General features: G+C 29.0%; 1 protein-coding gene across 4 annotated transcripts in view; it reads right to left on the reverse strand.

Annotated features, from left to right (window-relative positions):
- LOC122500448 (epidermal growth factor receptor kinase substrate 8-like) overlaps positions 1 to 20,100 on the reverse strand; it is a 149,347-nt gene that overhangs the window by 63,848 nt on the left and 65,399 nt on the right. For 2 of the 4 annotated variants that reach the window (XM_043609374.1, XM_043609373.1), the window contains exon 1: positions 46 to 155. The exons of the other annotated variants lie outside the window; for them this stretch is intronic. In XM_043609374.1, the coding sequence (XP_043465309.1) occupies positions 46 to 117 (72 nt within the window). In that variant the 5' untranslated portion in view covers positions 118 to 155. Of the gene's footprint in view, positions 1 to 45; positions 156 to 20,100 lie in introns of those variants that run through there. 4 annotated transcript variants of the gene reach the window in all.

Raw genomic sequence — 20,100 nt, forward strand, 5'->3', positions numbered from 1 at the left:
ATATTTCATATTGTATTTGTATAGAATATATTTTCCCGTGTTTACGTGTGTAGCTGCGCAGAAGTCCGTGTGGTCTATTGCGGCGAAAACTTTTTTTGAAAGTAAACGCCTGACCATACATCAGCTGAGCGACTCAGCATTGCCATACCCCCACTACCGAAGTTTTACCTCCTGTCTCTAGTCTTCTTGGTTTCAATAAAATCTTTCTTTTACAATTATTCCGTCAATTACTTTCCACATTGAAACACATTTATTTAAATATTAAAGTTGTCTTGTAAATATATTCTCTAAAAATTAATTATCATCTGAAAATTATTAAATTTACTCATTTTTATGAAATTTTGATTCCCCTTTCCCATTTTTTGAAACTTTTTCAGAAAATTGAATTCTTTTTGTATTATTTTATTTATTAAATTAATTTAAAATTTATATAAATTTTTGTTTCGATGGAAGAGAAAAAAATGTTGTTCGAATTAATTTTTCGTGGATTGAAACTGACGAAGAAGAGCAGAATGCAAGATAAAAATAAAAATTCTAATTAAAATGCGAAAATGAAGCAGAAGAATATAATTTGAAATTGAATTACAGGCAATGTTTGCACGCCATGTCGTATCCGGCACCGGGTCAGAGGGCCGTACTTGGTAACAAGAAAGCCAACAGCGCAGTGAAATAAAAAAATTCCATTCACCTTAAAATAATTTCTTAGTGTTGTTCTGCTTTCCCATTTTTCCAAACCCTTTCAGAAAATCTCATCGTCAATCTTTTAGAAGAAATTCTTCTCCATTTTTTTCTCATTCAATTTTCTCCCATACACAACATTCTTGAAAAAAGTCAATCAGTTTTAATTCGTTAGACATAAATTATTTATATTTTCATCCTCACCTACGGATAAAAATTTTCTTATATATATACATGCATAATATTCTTTACAAAAATATTTCACAAATCTAATTTGAATATTAAAATAAAAATAGAATCATGATTCTTGACTAGCACAGAAACCTATTTCTTTCTTTTCTTTTTTCTTTTTTAAATCAAAAGAAGTAAATTAGCATTTTTTATTATCCAGATGACATTGTATGTTAAATTTTCGATTTCTTCAGATTCTTGCGGGAATTCGACGGAAATGCGCCAATGAATAATGAGAGGGAGTTTTTTTCCTTTATTTCTTTTTTGTAATGATATTGACGCCACTGAATTCAACTTGATGATTCACTCCTTCTGCTTAAAAAACAGAACAGGTGAATCTGATTGACTCTAGACGGCGACGTATCGATAATATTAAAAAGTCCAAACAATTCTCTTTTGCCGCTTAACGTTTCGTCTTGAAATGAAAAATTTTTTCTTTACCTCTGCAATAATATTTATATAAAAATCGCAATCTTTATTTTTATTCCAAAATTCTCAAATTTCAAATTTATATATTTTTTAGAGAAAAAAATTCACCTATTGCGAGAAATATTACTAGAAAATATAATTTTTACTAGAGAAATAAAAAAGGATGACCCTGCATTTTTTTCCTTCGTTACAAAATTTTACTAGAAAAAAATTTTTTTACTGGATTAAAAAATTCTTTTCTACCGGTTGCAAGATTTTGCTAGGAAAAAAAGTTTCTTTTATTCTATAGTAAAGACAAAATTTATTTTCCAGTAAAATCTTGCAACAGGTGCAAAAAAGTTTATTTTATAATATTTTTTTATTTTTGTTGTTAATTTTTTTCTATCTTCTTGTAAATAATTTTCTGTTGTAAAATTGAACGGTTGTAAAATCTTGTACACAGGAGAAAAAAATTATTTTCCATAATATTTTTAATTCTTTGGCAAAGCAAAATTTATTTTCTAGTCAATTCTTGCAACAGATGCAAAAAATGTATAATTTGTACTTTTCTTATATTTTTCTAATGAAAAAATAGAAAATTGTCTAAAGACAATTTTCTAGTAGTAAAATCTGACTTCTTGTTTACCAGACTTTACAACTAGAAAATAAAAATATTTTTTACTTAAGAAGGGCAAAAAAAGTATAAAATAACAATAACAACAGGCTAAAAAGCCTGTTGCAAAATTTTATTAGAAAATAAGTATTTTTTACGTGACAAATAAAGAAGGTATGAAATTAATTTTTTTCAAGGAGAAATATTTCAAAGTCACGTATTAAAGTCAATCTGAGTCTGTCGTATATAAAAAAAAGTGACTTGCGTTTCCTTTGAATCAGAGCTTGATTTCCTTTTTACCCAACAAATTTTTATTTATCTATATATCGAGGGGACTTTTTTTGTGCATTATTGTTACAATGATCTAAATTGAAACAAGAGGACAAATAGAATTTTTTACTAATAAAATCTAAAGACAATCGATTTCTTCGTTAAGTAAAAAAAATTCTTTTATTTAAACATAAATTTAATTTTGTTAAAATAATTTAAATTTATTATCAAAGAATAAAAGAAAAATATGAGAATTTCTCAAAAATGAAGTCTGAAAAAAATGAAGAATTAAACTACCTAAAATTAATTGAATTTTGAATTAAAAATCATAATTTAATTTGTAAATTAAATATAACATGATATTTATGTTAAAAAAATTTTATCATGATTTTTATCTACCCAACATTTATAATTTTAAATCTAAAATTTTATGCAAAAAATTGCATACAATTATATCAAATTTTTTTTAAATAATTACATTTTTTAAAGGAATTTTATTACAACTTATAAAAATAATTAAATTCTTGCCAAGAATTTCGTTAAAATTTTATTGAAAACAATTGAATTCCTTCTAAGAATTTTATAATCTATGAAAATAATTAAATTCTTTCCAAAAATTTCATTAAAATTTTTGAAAATAATTTAATTGCTTAATTTTTAATTTAATTTTTGTGAACAATTTTATTATTTATGAAAATAATTGAATTTTTGTGAAGAGTTTTATTATTTTTTAAAATAATTTAATTATTGATAAGAATTTTATTAAAATTTTAAAAAATAAGAAATAATAATTAATTAGTTCAATATGTGAATTTCTTAAAAATTTTGAATCTGTAATCATTCAAAAACTGAATTATTTGATACCTATTTAAAAATAATTTTAAATTTTGTTATTTGCATAATAATAATTATGCTATAATTATAATTATTTTTAATTAAAAGCAAGAAATAATCCAATAAAAATAAAAAATACTCCTAAAATTTCGTTTTAAAATTATCCAAAGGGAATTTTATATACTTTTTTATCTCGAGAAATTGCCAAAATGAAACGAGTATGGAAAATAATTTAGTGGATAATTAAAAGGTTCATTATCCATGGAATTTTTATAAACATATATATAAATGCATGTGTATACGATGGAATGCAATGCGACACTTAAAATGATTTTCCTTTTACCGTTATCTCTAGTTACTTTGCTTGAAACACGCCAGGGTAACCGATGATGTACGTGCGAGTAAATACGTGCAAATCCTTCCTTTCATTTCTCAAAGACCATTCATCCCTTTCATGCAATCTATTTATTGATACCTCGCGCAAAAAAAAAATAAAAAAAAAATATTCACCTGTTGCAAGGTCTTATTGAATTGCAGCTCAACTTTCTTCTCTCTGTTATACGATAATTTCTCATAGCCAGTTCAAACATTCGATTTCACATAGTGTAAAATTACTGAATAGCTCTGAAACTTATGACTGATTGATTTTCTATCTTATACCGTTATAATATATTCCAAATGTCATTTCACGTGCGTTGAAAAAATTACATTTTTAATTAAATTAAAGTTTAATTAAATTTAATTAAAATTTAAAAAGATAATAAAATCAACTTTCCTGACTAAATTAGAATTAGTTTCATTAATTAATTTTAATTGATTTTAAATTAAAAAATTACTTTTAATTAAATTGACTTAAATGAAAATTTTGAATCAAATTAGTTAATTTTGAATTAAATGATAAATTAATTAAAATTTGTAATAACCCAGGCGGAAAAGTCAGACGAACGTCGGAGTTTACAACCAGCTGGGATCCGCGCCTGTACAGACCGCAAGTACCGAAGGTCTGTACCGATTTGGATCTGAAAAAGCAACCGGCGCCGTACAGATTATGCTCCGACTGTCGGAACCGTCTTCCCACTATTGTCAGTACTGGCTCGGTACTGGATTTCTTCCGCCGGCGGATCTTATTCTTCTGCGGCGTCGGAAGAATGAGAATGTTGAGTCTGTACTGGCTTGGTACTGGGGCGGATCCGACTGCGGATCTCGTCATTTATTGTCACATTATAAATTAAATAATTATTACAAGTAATTGCATTATTTTAGAAAATAATTATTAATAAATGAATCTAATCAATATATTAAGTAATTATTTATTGAGACTTTTTTAAAAATTAAATAATTAAAAAAATTCGTTATTAATTAATATTATATATTATTAATTAACATTAATATTATAGAGAATTAATAATAAATTATTAATATTAATAATAATATTAATTAATAATATCTCAATAATAATTGAATAATTGTTTCTCAATATAATAATATTGAAGGTAATGATATCAATAATTTTAATTAATATCTTAATAATAATAAATTTATTGTTATTGATATATTATTAATTAATATTAATATTGATAATTTATTATTATTTCTTAATAATATTAATGTTAATTAATAATATCTTAATAATAATAAATTTATTATTATTTAGATATTAATTAAAATTATTAATATTATTACGTTCAATATTATTATATTAAAAAACAATTATTCAATATAATCTCTCTATATTATAAAAAGATTTCGCCGCCGGATTCAGTGCCCTGAAGTTGGCCACAAATGGTCAAGGGTCATCGCTCTGAAGTTGGCCTCAGGTCACAGACGTAGGTCAAGAGGTAAACATAACCTCAAAATCAGGTCAAGGTTCATCGCTCTGAAGTTGGTCTCAGGTCATAGACGTAGGTCAAGGGGTAAACATAACCTCAAAATCAAGTCAAGGGTCATATCTCTGAAGTTGGCCTCAGGTCATAGGCGTAGGTCAAGGAGTAAACACATAACCTCAAAATTAGGTCAAGGGTCATCGCTCTGAAGTTGGCCTTTAGGTCATAGACGTAGGTCAAAAGGTAAACATAACCTCAAAATCAGGTCAAGGGACATCGCACTGAAGTTGTCCTCAAATAGCTATAGTATATTTAACATAATTTCAGATCACATACGTAGGTCAAGAGGTGAACATAACCTCAAAATCAGGTCAAAAGTTATTGCGGTCACAGACGTAGGTCACGAGGTAAACATAACCTCAAAATCAGGTCAAAAGTTATTGCGGCAACAGACATAGGTGGAGAGGCGAACATAACCTTAAACTTAGGTCAAAAGAGGGCCTATGAAATCGACAAATTTCCTTATATCTTCTGGAGTTAGATCAAAATTTAGATCAAAATTGACCTATTTATTAACTTACACATAAAAAAAGCCTTCATTAAGGCCTTCCAAGGGATCAAAATTTAGATAAAATTCAACCTTTTTTTTAAATTAAAGGGGGACATTAAGGAGTCGTTATCGTACGTCACAATTAATGTCAACAGTGTCAAAAATTAAATTACATTTCTACGTACCTTCCATATTATTTAAAATCGACTTCATATTATTACAAATTAAAATAAATTCAAATAAATTTTATTTTCAATTTACAAAAATTTACAAAAATAATATTAATTTTTGTAATATTATTAATTAAATTAATTTTCCTGCTTTATTGTTTATTAAAATTATTTATTTCAACGTTTTTTTCGAAGATATATTACAGGGAAGAAACGATTTTTTTAACTCAAAATCTAAATAAAAAGAAATTAGTCATGTCTTATATTTCGGACCTGATTTCAAATACTACAATCTGAATCTATAATTTTGAGATACAAAATTGGTTACTTCCCCGTAGTGTATCTTGAAAACAAATTGAATAATACAAATAATTTCAACAAACACTAATTTTACTGAATTTGGCTAAAAACCAATATTGATAATAAATATTATTAAATAATTCTTAATTTAAAAATTAATTTTAAAATAAAAATAGGGGGTTGGCGCGCGATGCGCGCAGGGGGGCGGAGCCCCCCTAGTATGTATTATATTGGCGATTCAAACAGCTAAACTAGCGCCTCCGGTGGCCGAGTTTAAACTAATATATACACGACTCCCTGCATGGTGTTCAATGTAAATATCAACGTTTTTATAGTTTTTCAGTTTTATTTTCACTATTAAATCAAGTTTTTTTTTAATTGTTCTACTTGTTTAAATATTTATTAAATATATTATAATAATTTTGAAAGAGCATCGTTACTCGCGGACAGAAAGAAAAGAAAAAATGGGAACGAAACAAATGTTATTCGCTCTGAATTGAAAAAAAACAGAAAATCTTTATCAGCTTCCAAAAAATGTTGTAAGACGTAAACAGTAGGCTATTGCATTTAAAACAGGAAAAAAATTAACCGACAAAATGAAAGTTTGCAGTACAAATTTTAAATCTAAAGATTACATATCAACTAGAAAGAACATTTTTTGGTTATGTTTTTATATGTTTGACAAAAATTCTAATTTTATATTACTTCTAATTATATATTATTAATTTAATCTCTATAGACATTAAATTAATAATATAAAATTAGAATTTTAGATTATTAGAAATATAATATTATTAATATTAGAATTATTTAATTATTAGAATTAGAGCGGAACATAATAATTGTTTCGATCCCGTTTTTTTTTTTCTTCTGTTCATGAGTAACGATGCTCTTATCCATATTTATTATAATTTATTTAATAAATATTTAAATAAGGTTAACAATTTAGAAAAAAAATTGATTTAATATAATGAAAATAAAACTGAAAAACTTTAAAAATGTTGATATTTACATTGAACACCATGCAGGGAGTCGTGTATATATTAGTTTAAACTCGGCCACCAGATGCGCTAGTTTAGCTGTTTGAATCGCTAATAATAATAAAAATATAACAAGTTTCTTTTTTAACGAAATATTGAAATAGTCCTAAATATACATTCAATAAAGTATTGAAAATATAGCGGTATCATTGACGCGTAGTAATTCTGCAAATTTTATTTGAGCTAGTGACACTTGAGAGTATTTAAGATTTGAGAGTCCCATGCGAGCGTAGCATAGTGGTTAGCGTGCGAGATTTCGGTGCGTAAATATTCGGTTAGGCGTAGCCCAGTAAACGAAAACAAATTGAAATGAATTAAAAAGAATTCACAAAGAGCTTTCGTGAATCCCGCTTTGTGACAAATACGAATTGGAGCCATGATGCAATTTTCCCGAATTCGTGAAACTGTATTGAACTTCCGAACCTTCTATCCGTACCAATTCACTGGACAAGTTTTGAGCCTTTAATTTTTTTCAATTCGTTAGCACGAATTCAATGCATTCCTTGGCCATTTCTTTCGAATGCGAATTCGTTTGGACAAATTGGTACATATTGAATTAAATTCAATTGAATATACAAAGAGCTTAAGTGAATCCCGCTTTGTGACAAATACGAATTGGAGCCTACCAAAAATGTTAATTCGTTTCAATTCATTTGAATTAGTTTTTTTTTACTGGGAGGTTCGTACCCCCAAGCGTTAGGATTTTTCAAATGTCTATGTAATAAAAAATTGCGTTTAAGTGTATAAAAAAAATGTGTAAAGTGAACTGTCAATGAATTGTCATTAGTATTTATCTTTTGCAATTAATTATTATTTTTTTATTGATATTTGTTGAAATTATCATTTGGATCCGATCCGGTTGTCAGTCGGTAGAATACCACCGCTCGGCTGGCTATTAAATGAAAAATCCACGGTCGGTAGAGTGCCAGCTAGTAGGTCCCAGCCGGTTGAATTATACACGGAACGGCTTCTCCCGGCCAGTCAGCGGGCGGTAGAATGCCAGTTCCGAGCCGGTTGCCAGCGCGCTCCTGGCCTAGTCACTATTCGGTAGAATGCCCGTTCACATTCGGTTGGCAGGCGGTTCCGAGCCAGTACACTTACACCGGCGTCAGTACGGGCTAGGATCCGCGCCGGTTGGAAATTTCCGCCTGGGAAAACGTAGTTAATTTTTAATTGAACCTAATATTGAATAATGAATTAATTTCTGTTCAATGGACTGATAAAAAAAATAATAAAAAAATCATATGATGCTTATTTATTTCTATAATAATATTTAGAGAAAATTTACAGTTTTTTTGTATTTCTTTTTGTCCATGTGGGAAATGGAGTAGAAAAATTTGCGAATTTTGACATTAGAAAGTAAAATGAGTGATAAATGTGGCATTAGATATAATCGACACCTGCCACTTTCTTCTCAAATGTCAGGAATAAATTTAACTACCGCAAGTTAATTGTTGCAGATAGAGGCACACATATTCTCGTGGTTAATATTATGCGGTTACAAATTGATCTGACAAGTGACCACTGATATTCCAGAGATCCTCTCTCCCGCTCTCTCTCCATGTAACAAAATTCAAATTATTCTAAATTTTCAAATATAGAATAAAGAAAATTTATTCTAACAATTTAAAAAGAAAAAATCCACCTAAACCATTTGCGGTAAAAATGGCAAATTCATTTTTTAAAAAAATAATCCTTAATAATAAAATCAGACTTTTGTCTGTACATTGCATAGAGTTCAAAATTCTATTATATTCCTTCTTTTTACACTCTAACCCTAGTAGAAATTTGTCATGAGGCCACTCGATTGTTCAAGTTACTGGACAGTTTTTGTCACGGACACTGATTCTAGGCGGACTGGTAAATAATTGTAAAGTTACTGACCAACGCTCTTCGTAAAAGATTCAAGTTGAATTTGATATTGGCTAGACATAACTTCTGTCTAGTTGTTTTAATGTTACTTTAAAGTACTTCTAGAAATTATAATTCTAAGTTTGTCGTGTCGATGACACTGCAATAATGTCTAATAACTAGAGAGCTCGACTGATTATTTGCTAGAGATAAATTTGTTCTTATTCTTTCCAATATTTTAAAACTTTTCATTCTAGGGTCAGATGGGGTAAATAGAAACAAGGGGTAAATCGAAACAGTAGTTATTTCAGTTAAATAAAAAATTTTAAAAATAAATACGGCCTTACATGTTAAAGCTTATATCACCCCCAACAAGTTCTAAGTATTTTCCCATTTTCCGTTTGTCAATTAGCAGCAGAATACATCAAAATATTTCCTATTGCATAAAAGATTGAAAATCAAAGAAGACACCTTTTCACTTTTTTGACTCGCATTTGGAAAAAATAAAGTAAAAATTCATACTAAAATTTATAATTATCTCTTATTAATACTACAACAAAAATCAACTTTGATTTTTTCATTTTGCAAACTTTATTAAAAAATAGGAGACTATTTCTATTTACCCCTAAAAACTGGAAATTCGGGGTAAATAGAAACAGCAGAAATTTCAATAATATTTCTTATAATATAAATGAGAAAATTATTTCTATCATACTACAACACTATTTTCAGCATTATATATATGAAAATGAGAGAGAATAGAAGAGAAAAAGAGAGAACAAACCTTTATTTGTGTAATGTGTTTCAAACTTTGGCATGGTTTATTTTTAAACTTATGTAATGCATTATTATTTATTAGTTTGAATTATTTTATAAATAACACAATATAGGTTAAAAAAGGTCCATAACATGGAGTAGTATAAGGAGACTTAACGTTCATGCCAGTATGATGTGAAAAGTGTGCCACCTTTTCGTACTACAAGTCCTCTCGTCTTACTTTTCCGGACGTCACGTCCCTCGCGGATAAAAATTGTACTTCGGTTGTAAACAAGAACACATGACATATAACCTATATACAGCAGTAAATTTTTGTAAATTTAAATAGTGGACAAATGCACTTCTCTTTTAATTAAAGAAGGACATAAATTGTCTTTCTTTAAACCAAGGGTTTGTTCTTTTAAATATTTGACTAATAATTTTAAATTGTAATTTGTTGAGTAATGAGAAGGCCTACATACGTTTTGTTTTTTAATGAAATTTATTAAAATTCTTATTGCTCAACAAATTAATTAATACGGTCAAACAAAAATCACAAATTTAAATTGTAATATTTGTTGCTGCCATTTATTAGGAAAATAGTTATGAATATTGGAAGCAAATTGTTCTACAAAAAAACAAAGAATTGCTGAGGAGTCATGTCATTTGTGAGTTGCATTTTAAAGAAATGCATTATTTAAATACACAAACACTAATTATCTGTTACAATTTATGAAAATACCTACATAAATAATTTTTGTAAACACTGAAAAACTTTTCAACTTTAAAAATATTTAATTTCTATAAACACATCGAGCATCTGACAGTAGCAGACGATATTTAGTTTACTTTTTCCCTTTAGAGACACTACTGTCTAGGAGAGTAAAGAATCATGAATTGAGATACATGAAATTGGCTCACATTGTATGTACGTCGTTGAATCTCCTTATACTACTCCGCATGGTCCATAACGATTGTTACATTATGTGTATTTTATCATATGTGTATGCCCGTGTAGAATTTGCCATGTTATGGCCTACACAATGATCAAAAGATCTGGCCCCGATTTGGGCCATTGTTAAATTTCTACACGGGTGTGTATCATATGTGTATCTATGTGTATTTTGTCAAATTTTAATATAAGGGAACGACCTCTTGAAGGATCCTAATTAATTGGCTTTTTTGAGGTATCCCTGGTAAAAATTTCGGACTAATTCCGGATTAAATACGTACAGATTATTACGGATTAGTCCGAAAATTGTACGAAAAAGGTCCGAAAATGATCCGCGTTAGTCTGATATTAATCCGAACGAAAACCTGAATCCGAAAACACTCCGATGTAATCCTGAATGTCTACGACAGAGATGCCATTGGGCGGAGGAATTTCATCCCCACTCTTGCACCATTTTACATTTAAGTCAATGTAAAATGGCGCAAGAGTGGGGATGAAATTCCTCCGCCTAATGGCATCTCTGGTCTACGAATTCAGTCCTTAAAGGCGCTAGCACAGCTCCTACTGCCTGCCTGCCTGCAGGTTGACATGGTAACACATAAGAGTAAGAGAGTCAGAAAATTCAAATTGAATGTTTTTTCTCTCTCACTCTTATAGCGCCTGCCTGCGCAGGCAGGCAGGCAGTAGAGGTGAGAGTGTACCTTATCAATCCGAATTTATGACCGATGAAGAATTCTTCTAAAATAAGTACGGAATTATCAGAAATCAATATGTAAATAAGAATACGGAATCAGTCCGCAACAATCCGAATTTAATCTAGTTAAAAAAAAACTTAATCCGTAAAATGTCCGAAGCAATCCGAACTCTGTAAGCAAGAAATCCGATATTAGTCCGCAACAATTTGAAATTAAGTGTTGCAAAATCTTATTCCGAAACAAGTACGAAACAATCCGAAAACTGTATGCAACGAATTCGGAAATTGTCTGCAACGATTGAGATTTAATCCAATTGAAAGACATAATCCGAAACAATCCGACCCGAATTCATTCGAGTACCCGAAATATTCGAGTACTCGAGTGAATTCGGGTACCCGAATGTTTCGGGTACTCGAAAATTTCGGGCACCCGATACATCGAGCCCGGCTCGGGCTCGGCTCGGCTCGGCTCGAAAAAATTGCGGCCCGGCTCGGCTCGGCTATTCGAGCTTTTTGCACACCTCTACTTTTTTTACTAAAATTATTTTTTTAAAATTACTATTCAAATGATATTTATTGTTAGTAATATATTCTTATTTATATGAAAATAATATAATTATTACAAATAATAACTTATTGTCATTAAATGTATATATACACACATACATGAATTAAAATAATAACAATAATATTTATTATTATTATTAATAATTCATATATTCACATTATATTGAATAAACGTGAGAAACGAGTAAATTTGGGAACAGTGGAAGCAGTCTTGTTTCAGTCCTGCTTTAGGCGTCCGCAGCATTGATTGAGCATTGATGTCCAATGCTGAATCAAGGCTCGCGCTGCAGTCTGGAATCGGTGTTACATTAAAGCTTCGATCATTCCTGCTCTCGCTGATTCACTCATGCTCAATCAATGTTGACCAATGCTCGGCCAATCTTTATAAAGCCTGAACTCGGCGTCACTTCGCGCCTGGGTAAGCTTGTAAGAAGGCTGAAATTTAGCTAGATGGTTTGGTTAAATTTTAGCCTTCTTACTAGCTTACAGTTGAATTTCAGTTCATTTAACACCTTACTTGTATCAATTGGGGAGTATTCTTTTTAAACTTCTAAATTCCAATCATTACTGACATTCAGCCAACATATTATTATATCTTTATAAATAAGATCAGACTTTTGTCTGTACATTGCATAGAATTTGAAAATTCATGTTTAGTTTTTCTATTCGAGTACCCAGGTGCGAATTTAGGTTGGCTGCCAGAGTTTGAAGGTTGGCCCAAGGTTGGCCTAACTTTGGCAATCGAAGTTTTGGTTGCCAGAGTTTGCCCAACTTTGGCAAGTACTAGTGCCCACAGTTGGCCCGACTTTGCAAGCCAACCATTAAATGCAGAGTTTAACCAACCGTCGGGCCAACTTTGGCGACAAAGGTTGGCACAACTCATCAAAACGTAGTTTTAAAGACTTTCAGTTTCGGTTGGCCGAACTCTGGGCCACGGTTGGCCCAACGGTTGGCAAAACTTTGTCAAATGCAGTTTAAATGACTTAAACTTTCTTGGTCGGCCAAACTCTGGGCCACGGTTGGCCCGACGGTTGGCAAAACTATGTGAAACGCAGTTTAATTGACTTACATTATTTTGGTCGGCCAAACTCTGGGCCACGGTTGGCCCGACGGTTGGCAAAACTATGTGAAACGCAGTTTAATTGACTTACATTATTTTGGTCGGCCGAACTCTGGGCCACGGTTGGCCCAACGGTTGGCAAAACTTTGTCAAATGCAGTTTAAATGACTTAAACTTTCTTGGTTGGCCGAACTCTGGGCCACGGTTGGCCCGACTGTTGCAGCTTTAATATACATTTTGCGTTATGCACTCCCATGTGAGCGTAGCGTAGTGGTCAGTGTATAAGTCTTCGGTGCGTTAGGTTAGGGGTTCGATCCCAGCGAGCGTTAGATATTTTCGAAAATGTATGTATGAGATTGTGTTTAATAATAATAGGTAAAGGTTATATCTGATGTTCCCGCTAATAATAACCTGTTAATTGTTTAAATAATTTAGTTTTTAAATAATTTTTTACCTTTGGCTGTTGAAGTTGGCCAAACTTTGAAAATTGTGGTTGGCCCAACTTACGCATCTAAAGTTGTGCAAACTTTGGCGTCAGTGTTTGGATCAACCATTGAAATGTATAGTTGGCACAACATATGCATTGTAAGTTGGGCCAACTTCCTTATGAGTTCTCGGGCCAACCATTGTCGCCATTAGACGGCGAACCGTTATCATCTGTATGGTTGGCCCAACCTCTGGCACGAGAAGTTGGACCAACTTTGTAAAAGTTGGCCCAACTATGGGCCGAGCAAAAAATCGCACCTGGGTAATTAAAAAAAGTTTTATTATATTAATTCGTTTTTAACAAATTGCTCTTTGCTTTAATTTCTATTAATGTAATATTTTTATTTGTCAAAATTTAAGACCTACTTTCAGCCTACAATATAGGTCTTATTTTATATTTTAGCAGTCGTAACGTGGGGCCTACTTGCGATACAATTAGTTTAATAGAAAAAGTCATTTATTGATTCAAATAGTAATATTTTCCTAATGAAATAGATAATGGTAACTAATTATTAGTTTTTTTTATTCAAATTAAATTCCCGATTGGTAGACACCTGTTGAAATATATTAGTAGAAACTAAAACCCGTCGAAGACGGGTACGACAGCTAGTAAACAGCCGATAATATAAATGGTAATTATTGTATTTTTTTCTAATTCTTATTTTTTTTAAACTAAAAAAATGTGTTTTTGTTTTAGAGGAATTTCTTTGAATGAGAGAAATGGAAAACATGTTTCAATGAAAAATGATTTGACGTGTTATTGATTGGGAATTTGATTTACACTATATAGACACTCGCCATACACGATATGTGAGATTTATATTACTTTCCAACGGCATCTCGAGCGTTACGGGTCAGCGATCAATGGGAATCTGGAATTTGGTGCGTCGAAAAAGTATGCGAGAGGTACGCCTTGTGAAAATACCTGTAGCATTGCAACTCTTATGGAAATACCTGTAGTAAACTTAGTCTCTCTTTTTCTCAGATCCCTTCCCTTTTTTAGATTGCCAACTATTATTGTACGTGCCTTTTGAAACTTCCCCAAAAACTACTCCATCTTTCTAACGACTATGAAATTTGCTCTCTTTTTTTATTCTTCCATTTCTTTTTCATTTTCTAGAATAATATTTTCCAAAAGTCAATATTTACCAAATGAAAAGTTATTATCGTTTTCTTTAATTGCGTGAATTAATTCCTTATTAATTGTTTATATCCTATGTGTTAATTTTTGATTTAGTACTTAAGTACTTAAACTTAAACTTAAACTTGAGTATACTTAAACTTTCTATTGCTTTTTCTTAGATTTAATGCTTTTTTAAAGATTTGTAATTGAGGCTCCGGATCTTAAAAGGGCACTTTTACCATTTAAAATCAATGCTGAAAGTGCCCTTTTAAGATCCGGAGCCTCAATTATAGAACTAAAAAAATCACTATTGTTATAAGAAAATTAAATCAAGAAAATCTATATGTACATATTAATAATCGTTGAATTCCGAATGTCTGTTCTCAATTTGAAGTTGATTATTTTTGTAAGCTTTTTTATTTCCTAATTTTGATTCGATAATTTTTCTTTTTAAATAAATGTTTTAAATTGTAAATTAACAAAAAAAAATGCTAATTTAATGTTTTGAAAGAAAATAAATTTGATTTTATTTATTTTAATATCTCCCAAATGGGAAAAAAACCATTGGCGCATTAATGGCCCAATAATGGGAGCCACCATTCCATTATTGTCCCATTATTGGCACCCAATAATGGACCACTAATGGTAAAATCGTGGGATGTCCACGCCGATGCCAATAATCGGCAAACCATTATTGGCACATTATTATAGCTGCCATTAAAAAGCCAATAATAAAAAAAATGTTTTTTATAAAATTTTGTTAAATAATAAATTTATTTATTTAATAATTATTTTATTTATTATTATTATTATTATTATTATTATTTTATTTTATTTTCATGTATCAACGGGCTTACAAAATATAAAACGCCCTTTCGTACAAAGTACTAATATAAGAAAAAGAAAGAAAAAAAAAAGAATATTAATTATAATGAATAATTAATTATTTGATTACGCTGTGTAATATTCAAATAATAAGTTGCGCAGGGCAGTGGTAAAACGTAGAGTTGAATTTTCGAAAAAATTTAGATCATGTGCACTTTTATTAGCCTCACGACATATACGTTCGAAAACATTATTATCACCATACTCTGTTCTATGATATTTAACTTTGAAAAGAAGAAAATTACGTGATGGTTTGTAAGGCACAGAGAAATTTATTTTACATAAAATATCCGGACAGTTAATCATTCCATTTATAATTTTAAAAAGAAACATTAAATCCGAGTACAGAAATCTGGATGAAATTGTCGGGATCTTCAATTGCCTCCTTACGTCATCATATTCATGTGAAAAAAATCATAGGTAATATCGAGTTTTTTTTATTATTATTATTATTATTTATTATTATTAAAAATATTAATTTTTTTAATTAATTATTTTATAGAAATGGTTATTATTTTCTATCACATCGAAATGTGAATAACCCTTTCGTTCAGAGTCTAAAAATTATTTACCTCACATCCATCAGTGCAAAAATAGGAGAGGACGGGCAGAATAAAATTCTACAAATATTCGTGAGAATGCTGCCTCCTTATATACTTTTCAAGTTTCATGTTAGTTGCGAGAGAGTTTGAAACAACACCTCCTGCGGAGCGTTGAGCGAACTACATACAATTACTTACCGACGCTGCAGAAATTATCATGTAGTAAGTGTATGTAGTTCGCTCAACGCCTCATAGGAGGTGTTGCTTAAAACTCTCTCGGAACTAACATGAAACTTGAAAAGTATATAAGGAGGCAGCATTCTCACGAATATTTGTAGAATTTTATTCTGCCCGTCCTCTCCTATTTTTGCACTGATGGATGTGAGGTAAATAATTTTTAGACTCTGAACGAAAGGGTTATTCACATTTCGATGTGATAGAAAATAATAACCATTTCTATAAAATAATTAATTAAAAAAATTAATATTTTTAATAATAATAAATAAAAATAATAATAATAATTATTATTATTATTAAATAAATAAATTTATTATTTAATAAAATTTAATAAAAATTTTCTTTTATTATTGGTTTTTTAATGGCAGCCAATAATGTGCCAATAATGGTTGCCAATTATTGGCATCGGCGTGGACATCCCACGATTTTACTATTACTGGTCCATTATTGGGTGCCAATAATAAACCTAGAGAAAACCAATGGCTTCCAATATTGGGCCATTAATGCACCAATGGTAGACTAATGGCTATTTCCCATTGGGTCGTTCTATGTAGAATTAAAAAAAATAATTTGTAGAAATTTAATACCACTTTTGTTTTAATTAGTTTGAATTTTAACTAAATCAGATTTATAGAATTAGTTTTATGATACTATACACGGAGAGAAAAAACAAGGCTTTTCCCCATGAAAAAATATGCATTTAACGCGTGAAAATTATCACAGTAAAAATGCAGGACGCTCACGGGTTTTCCCGGTGACATTCTTGCAACGAGCTAAGGCCAATAGGGGCTAAGGCATGGCCTAACCGCTAAACGCAAGAAGTTCATCGGGAAATCCGGTGAAACTCCTACCTGAAAAAGGCATGAATTGAAGTCACAGGGAAAAGCCTTGTTTTTTCTCTCCGTGTACTTATTCAAATTTTTTAAAAATAATATACCTAAAATTTGTGCAAAAAATTTCATTAAAATTCTTTAAAATAAATAAATTCCTGCGAATAATTTTATTAATTATAAAAATTATTAAAATCTTGCTGAAAATTTTAATAAAACTTTCTAAAATAATTCAATTAATGCAAAGAATTTCATCAAATTTTTTAAAAATAATTGAATTATTTCAGGAAATTTTTTTACAAATTTAAAAAATAATCAGTTATTTTATTAAATTATAATGAATAATAAAATTTTTGAAAATTATTTAATGGTTTTGGAGAATTTTATTAAAATTTCTAAAAATAATTGAATTCCTTTAAGAAATTTAATTAAATTTGTATTGATTTCCTATGAAGAATTTAATGGAAAATTTTTTAAAGTTGTTGAAGTCATTTGCAAAATTTTATTTAACTTTTTAACATTCTTTCGAGATATTTAATTATTTATAGAAAGAATTTAATTCTTGCATAGAATTTCATTGCAGAAATTCAATTATTTTCATAAACAATAAAATTCTTAACAGAAATTTAATTATTTTATTATTAAATTTGAATAAAATTCTTTAAGTGAAATTGTATTGAATTTTTTCGAGGTATTTAATTACAATTTTATTGGAAATAATTGATTTCTTTCATGGAATTTTTTCAAAATACTATTAAAATATTAAAAATAATAAGTAAAATTCCTGCGCTGAATTCGATTGCTAATGACAATTATTAAGCTATTGCTAAGAATTTTATTAAAATATTTCAAAATAATAAATAATTATTATAAATGAATTATTTAGTTGATAAAAGAATTTTTTTTAATTTTGTATCTAAAATTATTCAAAAATGGAAGTTGTTATTTAAAAAATTTTAAAAATTTGTAATTTGCATAATAATTAGTAAATTGAATACCGTTTTGCTATGTATTTGCTTATTTGTTAGATAAATAAATAAAAAAAGTTTTGAATTATTTAATATTTTTTCTTCATATTATTTATTTATTCAATATAAACAAATAATATGAAAACATTTTTTAACTTTTTTTTAATATTTATCGTAAGAATATTTATCAGAGAGAAAAATCGGTCGAAAATATCTTGTCTTAGTATGTTAAATATGTGGAAGTCAGTAAAACAAATTGATATTTAGAAGAAAAGTAAATAAATGTAGTGAAAAAAACATTAAAATAAAGAAATAAGATAATTTAAAATTAGTTCCCTTCATCGTCAAATACCAAATCGAAAGAATGCGGCAATTTAGAAAGCCGCTTTTAAATCCACTTATCGGTTGCTTCTCGTGGTTTCGAGTAGCTCGTTTTCCATCTGGGATATGCAAATGTTTCAGACAATCCGGAAAGCCGGTTCTTTTTTTTATTATTAATAAAAAAGCAAAAATCAAACACTACATCTTTCTTTTTCTCTTTAATAAACAAACAGCCGAATAACAAATTATTATTAGAAATTTATGCAAATAAAAGTGTAAAAAATAAAAATAAGATCGGAAAGTATTTTGTTGTGAATATTCTATAAAAATGAATAGACAAAATTTTCATTTAATTTCTATTTTCAATATTTATTCCAGTCTTTCGTGCGACTTGTTAATTTTTACGGCAAAAGAAAACAATAAATTTAGAAAACTTCCCTGTTTAAATAAATTTGTTTTAAATTGGAAAGTAAACGATACACTTTACTTTTTCTTCTTTTTTTGAAGAAAAAAGTGATCGGTTTTACATATGAAATGAGAAATAGAAAGTTATGGTTTTAACATCAGAAAAGTAGTGTTTTTAGAGAGGACATAAAATTATGCTTTATGATAAGATAATTTCAATTATTATTCCCTTTCAGTTTCAGTCTAAATTTTGTTTCACTTTTTCTTTTTCTTTGCAAACGCTATTTACTACGTTTATTGGATTTAATATAAAAATGACAACTATTGAGTAATTTTAATAAAATTGGAAGAAATAATATTTCTATAAATTTTCCATGTATTTCATGCCTGAGCAATTGTCTCAATTTATTTAATTAAGTTATTAAAATTCTTTCTTGACAAAAAAAAATCAACTTACTTGTTGCGTTTTACTATTAATTTTCACAAGAATGGAAAATGACCGAATTTGGAAATAAAATTAGAAAAGAAATCAAGAGGGTAAAAAAATTAAAATCGAGAGAATTCGAAATTTAAATGAAAGAAATTCAAAATTCAACCCAGAGGTTAAATTTTTTAAAATTTAAGAGAATACACTCTCTAAATTCAAATTAGTAAAAAAGAACATTAATTATTCTATATTGCAAAATAGCAGTCACTAATTAATGCTATTTAAAATTCTACCTAATTTATATTTTAATGAAAAAAAGATTTTTCAAAATAATATAAATTTAGAAAAAGATAAAATTTAAAAAAAAAATTCTACCAATTATTTATAAATTTGTAAATCAAAATTAAAGATCGATTATCAAAAGAAAAGTTCCGAATTCAAAGGGATTTAATATGAAAATTTGAAATTCCAATAAAAAATGGAAAATAAATAAACGAAGGTGATAATAATTATGGTCAGAAATGACTTATGGAAGGAGGTCACACCCAGTGAGAGACATCAAACTTGTGGAATGCGTTGTTTGGTATTCACGTCCTTGAAAGTACTTGAGTAGCGATGCCACATACTCGTTTGGCCAGAGGTTAGAAGCTAGAAACTGAGATCTCAAGCTGGACAGTCGCCCGAGACTCTGGAAACTTTAATGCTCTCAAAGTTGCACAGAGAGTTGCACAAAGTGTATATATAGAAGAATCCGCGCATGTCTCAAGAATTCTGTTGAAAATTGGTATATAAACTTTCTCTAAATTCCTCCAAGATAGGTGTCACTCATCCTCATCGTTTACAAATTATAACATTTTTTTATTAATTAATAAAAAATGTACTTCTAAATAAATAAATAAATTAGAAAATATATATCACACATTTAAAAAATTTACAGATATTTTATGCAAATATAAATAATAGGTACCTAAATATAATTTATTTAATTTTATAAATTATTAACATTTATTGCTTCACTCGATTAAGTAAAATTTATGCGAGGCGAGAAAAATTTCTAAAAATCATTTGATAATTTTCTA

Source organism: Leptopilina heterotoma, unplaced genomic scaffold (assembly GCF_015476425.1).
Source record: "Leptopilina heterotoma isolate Lh14 unplaced genomic scaffold, ASM1547642v1 Lhet_186, whole genome shotgun sequence".
In the NCBI taxonomy this organism is placed as follows: domain Eukaryota; kingdom Metazoa; phylum Arthropoda; class Insecta; order Hymenoptera; family Figitidae; genus Leptopilina; species Leptopilina heterotoma.